Consider the following 10371-nt stretch of genomic DNA (forward strand, 5'->3'; position numbering starts at 1 on the left):
CAAATGACAAAGCCAGCATGTTTTTTATGTTTTTTAATTACTGTTTTTGTACAAAAGTGGTATATTATTTTTCATTTTAAACACCAGGGTTAGGATGCAAACAACAAATGAGAAGCCTTTTTAAAAATAACATTATTTTTCCTGTAGAGAAAGAAAACAATTTCCACTGCCATTGCAAGGGTATTGAGGAATAGGAATGACGTCATTCATTTTCCCTAAAGGTAACAAGTGGCCCTGCCTTTTCCACATCTCCTGTGCTCAGACGAACTGCTGTTACTTAGTGGCCTAGGAGTTCACTATTATAGAAAGATCAGCCTGGACACATGGCCTAAACAGAAAGAAATAGAAGATTAAAGACCTTTTCCCATAGATAACTGGGTCAGACACTTCCCTGAGCCAGCAGGAGGGACAGGTGCAGCAGTGTCCCCACCCATAGCAGAGACCCGCAGAGCCTCCATGTCCACTTCTGCTTCCGTTCCCTTCCTTTAAGATTGAGGAAAGTATAAAAAGCCAAACTACACACTTGTGAGAAAAGTGCAGTTCACGTTTGCAAGTATTAGTAAAGGAAGATGAGGAAGAACAAGGCTGGCTGGCGAGACTACCACAAGGTGACACAGGGTCTGTTTACTTTAGAAAAGAACTACTTGATTAGGCATTTGGGTTACCTATGGATTTATAACCATAGCCTAGAGCCCAATTCAAAAAAGTCACTCAAAGACCTATAAACAATGTGATGGCGCCTTAGAATCCTGTATTTGGGAAATTTCATATTCCCCCTCTCTCCTGTCCTAATCCCACACAAGGGACAATCAGGTGACTAATTCCCGGCTCAAAGCAAATGGGAGTATTTGGGCTACACTCAGATCCTCATGAGACTACTGTGGGGACAGGAACAACATGAGGCAACCAAAGGTACAAGTAAGCTTTGCTCTTTAATGAGAGAATCCAGTGTCTCAACTTGTGGAACCTTCACGGCCAGGGCTCATGCCTTTCTGCCTATTTATCTGTCCTTGCTCTTCCTGGGGTGAAGGAGTGTACCCCACAGGCCCTATGACTGTCTGCCTTCCACTGTACTTGTGCAGAGGAAAAACAGCAGGAGCAAAGGGAGGCAGGTTAGGGTCAAATCAAAAGCCAACTGGAAAGCAAGAATATTAATGGTGAGGTGAGAGACAAGAGAAGGCTTGAGAAGTCTGGCTGAGTATGCTTTGGTTTGGGGACTGAAGAGGTGGCTAGACATTAAAAGTGCAATCACATTGGTAGCAAATGATCATCCCTTTCTTCCGATTCTTCCCCCAGCTGGTCATCCCCGACTCCGCGATATGCTGCAGGCACATTTCGGGGTTTGGAACGGCACACGAAGTCACAACCATCCTAGAGAGAAAGCAAAGGAAACAATCTTCATTATCTTAGAGTGAAGCAGATGATATGGTTTCAAACTGACAATGTTTTTTCCTAGAGAACACCCAAAACCCAAGGCATAGCCCAAATTAACTTTGCTACTTACAGCTACTAGGTTGCCAAGATCCTGCCAGAAGGCCAGATGAGGAAACTGTTCCATTCCCTTGGCCCCCACTACCAGCCGCTGGTATAAGAAACCCCCGATGATATAGACAGCAACCAGTGATGCAAATCTAGACAGGAAGACAAACACTTAAAAAACTATCAACCTTGAAGTGGCACCACATACCTCTAATAGCACTGAGAAGGCCAAGTGTCCAGCCTTCCTGAGAGGCTCAGCTGTGGGGTATGGTGGTGCACACCTTTAATCCCAGCACTTGGGAGGCAGAGGCGAGCCAGAGCTACACAGGGGAGACACTCTACATAAACCAATCTTCAAACGCAAATCATTTATTGGCACTAATCCATTTTTGAGAAGCCAGGTCTGGTCAGGTACATCTTTAATACCAGCTCATGGAAGACAGAGATGCTCTTGAGTTTGAGGGTAGCGTAGCTATAGGTACAAAGTAAGACTGTTCAAAAAAAAATTTTTTTTTTGTATTTTTCACTACTGCCAGGGATTGAACATAGGACCTCATGCATACTGATTAAGCGTTCTGACACCAAACTATCCTCCCTAGCTTAATTTCTTTGAATCTATCTGTAAACACACATGCTGAGAAGGTGCAAAGTACTCACATGACAAGTAAGATGGAGCCCACACTGAGGTGTGAGACCTCTGGGGAACAGGCTAGGCTGCTATCCATCTCAAAGAGGTAGAAGCAATCCTGAACTTTGCCTCGTTCCTCAGACACTGGGTTGAAATTACCCTGACGATGAGAGGACCAAACAGTAATTATGTATGTCTTCTTTCCGCTTGCACCCAACAAATAAGACTGCCCAAAAAGAATACATAAACCCTAAACATTTGCTGCTCCTGGTTCCAAGATGTCCCAGGATCCCTTACCGCTAGTGTGTGTCGATTGCAGGAGATCATCACCACTGCACGGCGCTGCTCTTTACCACAGTGGTTGTCATATTCGTCGCCCCCTTTATATATCAGCATGATCCAATTACCTGAGGAGGGACAAGAATAATACTGTTAAGTGTGGGGGAAGCAGAGGCAACAGTGGGTAGTATGGCGGAGTGGAATAAGCTACCGGAACTATCTGGACACTAAATTAAATTTTTAAAAAAATATATTATTTAAACATATATGTATATTATGTTGTTTATATATATAAATAATACATTTTTAAAGATTTGTTTATATGAGTACACTGTAGTTGTCTTCAGACACCCCATAAGAGGGCATCAGATCCCATTACAGATGGCTGTGAGCCACCATGTGCTTGCCAGGAATTGAACTCGAACTCTGGAAGTATTCTTAACCACTGAGCTGTCTCTCCAGCCCTAAAATTTTTCTTTTTTAGAAGACAAGAGTTTTGCTATGTAGCTCTGGCTGGCTTTAACTCAGTAATTATGTAGACTAGGCTGGCCTCCAACTTGTGATCTTTGTGCCTCTGCCTTCCAAGTTTTGAGGTCACAGGTATGAGCCTCCTTACCTGTCCTTAAAATTTGTTTCTTGAGAAAACTTTTTATTCCCTTGTTTTAGGAGAGCAATAACCAGATATGTAAGATTAATCTTATTTTTTAATATTAAAGGTAGGCAACAAATAGTGTAAAAACAATTTCTATCCAAGCTTTTAACACTGATGCACATTTTCTCAACACAATGCAAAAGGAGAGGAGATTCCACAAGATTGCTAGGCAGCAGGGAGATGAGCAAGTATTTATTCACTATGTTTAAAGTTCTTTGTAAAATATTGTTTAACAACCAAGTAAGGATTCGTTCAACTTTGCATATGAAAAAACAAGATTTTAAAGTTAGTGTCTTAAAACTATCTGTGGTGGTCTGAATAACAACGGCCCCCATAGGCTCTTACATTTATTTGACTGGTTAAGTCACTAGGGAGTAGAGCTATTTGAAAGGATTGTAAAGATTAGGAGGTGTGGCCTTTTGGAGGAAGTATATCACTGGGGGTGGGCTTTGAGGTTTCAGAAGCCCATGCCAGGCCCAGAGTGTTTCCCCATCATTTTACCTAGATCAGGATGTAGCTACTTCTCCAGCACCACAGGTACCTGTGACCTGCCATGCTCCCCTATGTGGAGAGAGTGGACTAACCTCTGAAAACATAAGCCTCCAATTAAATACTTTCTTAAACAGTTGTCTTGGTCAACTTATAGCAAGAGAACAGTAACTAAAACACCATCGCACTAGGAGAGTGAGTTTGGTCAAGAATTTGTTTTTATTATTTACATAGTGAATATCTACACTGGATAATTTATCTGTTTATGGGAAGAGATCAGCCACAGCTACTCCCTCCAGCACATACTTTAACAACATTTGAAAAACACAACTCAGTACAAGTAGAGGATGTTTCCCCTTAAACAGACTTACTGGTTTGCACAAAAAAAAAGTTATCTTAAAATTTAATATTAGTTAATTTGATAAGAAATGGCAGTGGCTGGTATGGAACTGATAAAGCATTTAGGTGACTGGAGGGGACTCGAGGCTGTCTGAAATTCTGGCTGGATTCGGATTCACTTTCATTCTCAGTCACTCATACTCACATTTGCTTTTCCATCCCTTTTTGTTTTCCTTTTTTGTGGTATAAAGGATCAAAAGCAGAACTTTGTGCATGTGGGCAAATGCCCTACTCTGAACTGTATTCCCAGTCTTAAATTCTTTTTCTGAAAGTTTTGCACTGTCTTCAAACATAGAGGTGATCTGAGCAGCTCTGGACTAGGCACTGTGAGTTTACAGTCTAGACCAGTTCCATGTAACATGACACACTTGAAAAGCTGGAGAAGGCCAACACAGTATTATTGGAGGACTGGTTTGGGATTAGTCAGCAGGAAATATCTTACTTCCATTGAAGATGTGAGTCTCGTTGATTCTCCCAACCACTGTCTCCTTCTCATTACTTTTGTTGATCTGGACCAGGCCTGCCCCAGAGGAGTGGTTGCTAGCTTCCCGGCATACTCTGAATATGTAGCTGTATGTGTCTGAGCCCTGGCCCACAGTACTCTCAAAACTATAGAAAAGTAGAAAGAGAACAGTATTACTAGTTACCATGCTCAGTAAAAAGCAGAGTATTCCCTCCCATCAAAGGCACATCTGTTGAATTACGAGTTATTTGTGGCCTTATAGACTGTCCTACATGTTGATAGTAAGTTCAAATATACCGTCCAAGACAGCAATACATTCTAGAATACCCATTCTAGCTCCATAAAAATCTGTCTGTTTTCATGGGGCAGTCTCATGTTTAAGGGCCATTTTCATGTTCATCTGAAGATTCCCTAACACAGATGAAGACATACTTTGACATGTATATGTTTAAATGTGTCTGATGTTTCTAAAGTTTTCTTATATAAAGCTATATACGTAATGTTCCAATTTCTACAAGCAGGTGTTTTGGACCCAGTCTTTAGAAACTGATAACTTTTCTGTGAAAGAGAAGAAAAACATACATGGTAACATGGCTGTGAACTTGTCATTAAAGAGGGGAATGTATTACAGCCAAATAAAACCAATAACTGCTAAAGTTCACATTGGGGCCCATATCACTCGTGCCCTCCTCCCACATTAAAGTTGAAGTAAACTCATCAGAGAGAAAAGACCCTTAATACAGACAGTTTCTTCCCTCTCCGATTCTCCTCTACCTTTTGTTAAACAGTGGCCGTAACCTCTCCAGGAGAGCCACCTCATTCTTTGACTCCTTGTCCTTTTCTCCTACCAGGTCACAAGATTTTTCTTCTATCTGCCAGGATTCTCTCACAGCCACAGCCAGGAGTAGCAACAACAACAGTTCAGTCCTCCAGCGGCCAGAGAAGGGGAACATCCTTTTGGAAGAGTGTTGGAGGTGAAGGCAGGATCCGGAGAGAAAGAAAATAGATCAGTCACACAACTGGGCAAAAAGTAATGGCACTTTGATTATGCAAAAAGCATGACTCTGCTTCAAATGGCTCAGTGTAGTCAAATGTCTTTAATCTTCATACTCAGAGGCAGATCCAGATGGAACTCTGCGAGTTTGAGGCCAGCAAGAGATACTTGGTGAGACACCCTGTCTCAAAAACTTCTAAAAACCAAACACCCAGCAAAACAAATGGGGGAGAGGGGGTTAGAGGAAGAAAAGAATCATAGTATGCACTCAGCTTATTATTACTGTTTGATGAAAATTTATGTGTTACGCTGTGTTTTAAAGTCAAATACTAGTTTATAAATAAAGCCTAAATCAATGGCCTTCCCAATCATGACTCACACAGATCCTCGACCATGTCTAGCTTGAAGTTATTATAAAAGATGTAAAGAAGAGAGAGAAGCTTGACTATGCTGGGCCCTAACATATCAGTAGGGAGCATCCAACAATCTTTCTTCACATTCACTGGAAGCATGTGGAGTATGGGTGAAGCAACCATAACACTTTAACTTACCTCAAGTACCTATGTGCCATTTCTCTGAAAAACCATCCAATCACAGAAGAAAACTCACTGTGTCAAAGTGAATGATTGAAACTCTTCCAAAATCTATCTTTGCCCTTCCAAGTCACAAATCTGAAGGCCAGCTAGACTTTCAGTTGGTTGTCTTTTTACACGCTAAAGTTCTGAGTTCACTTTCTGTTTGTAATATTCTAAGAGGCCCATCCATACCATGGCCCATGAGACACAACCCCATCTGTGAATGCAGCCCAACATATTTGTGGATGACAATGTCCTATTTTGATGCTGAAAAGTTGGCTATCCCCATCTTCACAGTTAGGCCATAGTGACTGATGCTTGTACAAGGCTCTATTAGTACCTACTAGTAACCCTTAAGACCAGTGCCATTACTGATTTTATAATGGTTTCACTGCTTTTATACAGTTAACCCTTCCAGACATTCTCTACAACAAGAAGGTGAAAGCTCCAACCCTGTGCTCTAAATTCATTTCCCTTTCTTCCTGAAAGGGACATCAGAGCTTCTATTTCCCACATGCAGGAAGGGCAACACACTTACCCATACCCCACACCTCAATTTACGAACGCAAACAAGGTATTTCCACGCAGTAATCACATGTAGCCAAGAGGTCCAGGGCACTCCTAACACATCTCAAATTTGACACTACAGGATATATTTAACAGCCTTCAAGCCAGGCACTACCTGAGATGCTAACATACATTAACTAGTCAGTCCTCCCCAAACCTTAGGAATTACATTTAACTGTCCCCATATCACAAATAAAAACTACAGGACAGATGGAACAAAAACCACCAACACAGTTAATGGAGTAAGCAAAGATGGCTTAGAGCCATCTCTCCAGCAGGGAGCAAAGCAGAGCTGCCTTTCTTCTTTGTAAAACAGAGCAGGAAGGGGAAGAAGCTCTTCCTCACAATTTAATGTAGTGTAACAAAGAGCCCAGAGTTAAGCTCTCCCCTTTCCTGAGCTCAGCTATTGCTCAACAGGTCAACTCACCTAGAGCTCCTCTGTTAGCCTACTTGGTGCCAATTTCCTCAAGTCCTCTCAGGATTGAATTTAAAAATGTTAACATTCTGGGCTCTAAAGTGCTTTCTCCCCAGTACGTATTTTGGAGGGATGCGCTCACAGAATGAATGCTGTGCACTCTGGTCTCCAAGTTATTTCCTCATTTGTTAACTGTTGCTGCTTTCTCTTCCCAAATTAGGGCAAAGAATGTCACAAAACTGGGATAGGATGAAGAATTAAAACAAGCCATGGTAGGCAGGCACTAGAAGAATAATTTTACACTCTTCCCAGCTTAAAATCTGACTGGAAGTTTGAACTGCTTCTCTTTGATTCAGTGTGGCATATGCCTTAAATGCTTTACTTGCATCCTTAGTTCTATAGCCTAGAAAAGATGAGGGGACTGAGGCTCAGGACTGCCTACTGAGTTACTTGTCCTAGATCACACAAATATTAGATGGATGAAGTTGCTGGATCAACCTGGATGACTAATGCCATGAAGGCATACATTGACAATCTTCTGGTAACCACGGGCCCAAATAGTGAGCAGTATGGAACTGAAGCTGGGCAGTCCCTTCTTAACATGGTCCAAAGAGATCCAGAGTGTAAGCATTTGTCTCGATGCGGTAAAACCGGATCTCATGAAAATAACCCTTTGATTTTCTTATTCTATAGAGAGATCTGTTGGCGGTGCTGAAACATTCTTTACAGGACGGCCAAGGACTAAGTTAGGGGTTGGGCAACTGCTGACCTCAGCCTTGGACTTACTTTTCCACCCATGGCCGTTTTCCATTTTCTAATGGAGGGTTTTATTTTCTTCCTCCTGGTTCATTGCAGCCAACACTTCTAAGATCAGTCTCAACTGGCAGAAAGGCCTGATGTTTAAAGTGACTCAAGGAGGTAGTTCTATGCTTTAAGAGTCTCCACAGAAACACAAGATACTCCTGTTACTCTTTTCCGCACCACGCTAAAAGACCTTCCTCGAACTTCTTTCAGGATTCTGGAAATTTTTGCCTTCCATCTGCTCAAAGTCATACCTTACCCCCAAAATGACGCCTCTTTACTCCCGTGAAACAGGTCAAAAATTCTCTCTACAAGCATCCAGTAACAATTCACACACTTGCACTTTCTTTTTCCCACCTTCACAACATCTTAAACCCCTCTCTGATCTTAGAACTCCTCTTCCTCAGTCCTATAAATCTGACGTTTTCCGATCTCATGCCTTTTGCATCTAGTCCTCCCTAGGGCTCCCTAGCAGGATCTTCGGCTAGAACCAGGGCCGAGCGAGTCTCCCGGTCCAAGTCTCCTTCAGTGCAGAGGTGTGCAAGGACCCCAGCCCGCTTCCTCCACGCCCCCAACACTCACGTGTCACGGGAAAACAGAGCAAGTGAGCCTCAGAAGCTCCCAAGAATGTGTCTCTGGGGCTGGGAGACGCGGCCGGAGATCAGGGGTGCGGGGGCGCAGACCCCAGTCCCTCGATTCCTCACTGAAGCCAGCGCTCCCCTAGGCGCCGCGCAGCGCCCCGCTCCAGAAGCCGGAAACAGGAAGCAACGAGAGCCTGCTGAGCAACTGCTCCTCCCACTAGACTCCGCGGCATGTGACCGCAGAACCTTCGCTCCCTGTTTTCTTCTGAACGCTGATTGGTCAGCAGCCTAGTTCACTGTTTCCCCGGTCCCATCAACCCCAATCACTCCGAGACGGTCCAGATCAGTTTCTTCTTTTCGGGTCACCTTTCTACCAATGAGGTTCGAGCTCTGCCTCTAGGGACTCTGGGCGGGCGCTCTCCATTCACGCGCCAGGTGTCCCAATAGGTCCGGATGAAGGTGGTACGTGAGGGCGATCTACGGAATTACGGAGATCGGCGCTCCCTAGGTCGGCTGGGAGTTGTAGTTCCCTCGCCTAGAGCTCTCTGGGAGTTGTAGTTTCTAGGACTCTTCTGCTACCATGGTGGCCTCTGTGTGGCGCTGTTTAGCTATCAGTCGGGTGCGATCGCTTCTGATCTGCAGTTGACTCAACCACCCAGACAGTGGAACGTTAGGGTCCTACATGTCTTGATTTTCTTTGTTCAGAATTTTCTAATTCTCTCAGGACATAATATTGTTACTGTTACCTCTGCTATGTCTTTGTCCTCTTGTGGCATATTGCTAGATAAACATACTCTGTTTATCAAGGTTTCTGCCCTATGTGTGCTGGTCCCGTAGCCTGCACTTTTGTTTGGGGGCCAGGGTATCTTTGTGCCTTTGGTAAGGTCATTTGAAGGCTCCTTGGATTTATTATCCACGGTCTCAAACAGCTTGTTCTTAGAGCTTGGTTTGAAACTGTTACGGCTTCCTGGAATCGCTCTCCAGGTTACTCATTGCTTCCTCTGAAGCTTCTTTTGGCTTTAGCTGGTCATGCCCTTTTGACTCTCACATGCTTTTGCATGCACTTCCCTCAGTCTGCTTAAACAGGGATTCATGTCAGAGGTAGCATTGTGTTTGAAACTGCTAACACTGCTGTGACCCATACTTTTTTAAAAAGTTAACTTAAAAGCTTTAATACATTTTAATTCAAATGTAATTACTTCCCTTTCCTCTGTTTCCTTCTTCCAGTTCTTCCAAAGCCTCCTTCACCTATCTCTCTCTGTGTCCCCTACTCAAATCGATAGCCTCTTTTTCTTTAATTGTAATTGTCACATACATTTGCATAAATACACTACAACCTGCTGGATCTATGTTTATGTTTGTGTGGCTATGATTTCAAAGATGATCAATTGTATAGAATAGCAACTTAGTGGGCTCGGCCTGGGGAAAGGTTAACTCTTCCTCTCCCAGAAGTTATTAATTGCCTGTAGTTCTTTGTTTAGGGGTGGGGCTGTGTGAGACTCCCCCCTTCTTAGCATATTGATATCACCATTGTTTAGATCATGTTTATGTGACCATTTCTATGAGAAACTGTTTCACACCAGACTTCCTGGTATTCCAGATCTTATGGTTTTTCCAGTCCCCCTCTTTTTTTTTTTTTTTTTTTTTTTTTTTTTTTTTAATGTTCCCCGAGTCACAGATGCAGGAGCTGTGATGTGGAGGTATCCACTGCGGCAGGGCCTTCACCACTTGCTGATCCCTGCACAGTGCTCTGCCATGATTTTCTGTGACGGTCTGTAGTGAGAATTTTGGAATTGTAGTTTCTCTAAAAAAAAAAAACACACACACACACATAAAAATTATAAGAACATTTTCATTTTAATCCCAGGTGTGGGACTTAGGGCTGCTTCAGATTTTCCATAGCAGCTGACTATGATTCACCGTGTGCTCTGGCAGGAGTGTGATTTTTGGCCAGTTGCATTTAGTCTCTGCAGTGATATTTGGAATTCTGAAAACTTTTCAGAGGGTATATGAAGAGAGGCAGGGCTGGCTGTTGGTTGCTGGTTGTTG

At 43.1% G+C, this 10371-nt stretch overlaps 1 protein-coding gene across 1 annotated transcript; it reads right to left on the reverse strand.

Annotated features, from left to right (window-relative positions):
• Positions 1–47: 47 nt before the first annotated feature.
• On the reverse strand, positions 48–8689 carry M6PR (mannose-6-phosphate receptor, cation dependent). Its single transcript, XM_080913869.1, has 7 exons — positions 8324–8689; positions 5164–5343; positions 4369–4535; positions 2405–2514; positions 2137–2267; positions 1505–1631; positions 48–1371 (listed from the first exon to the last, which is right to left on the reverse strand). The coding sequence occupies exons 2-7, from the start codon at positions 5340–5342 to the stop codon at positions 1249–1251; spliced, it is 837 nt and encodes a 278-aa protein (XP_080769995.1). The 5' UTR covers position 5343; positions 8324–8689; the 3' UTR covers positions 48–1248.
• Positions 8690–10371: the final 1682 nt, after the last annotated feature.

This window comes from Micromys minutus (assembly GCF_963924665.1).
Source record: "Micromys minutus genome assembly, chromosome: 3".
NCBI classification, from domain to species: domain Eukaryota; kingdom Metazoa; phylum Chordata; class Mammalia; order Rodentia; family Muridae; genus Micromys; species Micromys minutus.

Coding starts and splice junctions, on each gene's coding strand:
- M6PR (XM_080913869.1), bottom strand. CDS start 5,342: ATGTTCCCCTTCTCTGGCCGCTGGAGGACTGAACTGTTGTTGTTGCTA. Junction 2,515..4,368: donor GACTCACATCTTCAATGGAA/GTAAGATATTTC, acceptor GTCCCTCCTCAG/GTAATTGGATCATGCTGATA. Junction 2,268..2,404: donor GCAATCGACACACACTAGCG/GTAAGGGATCCT, acceptor TCTCATCGTCAG/GGTAATTTCAACCCAGTGTC.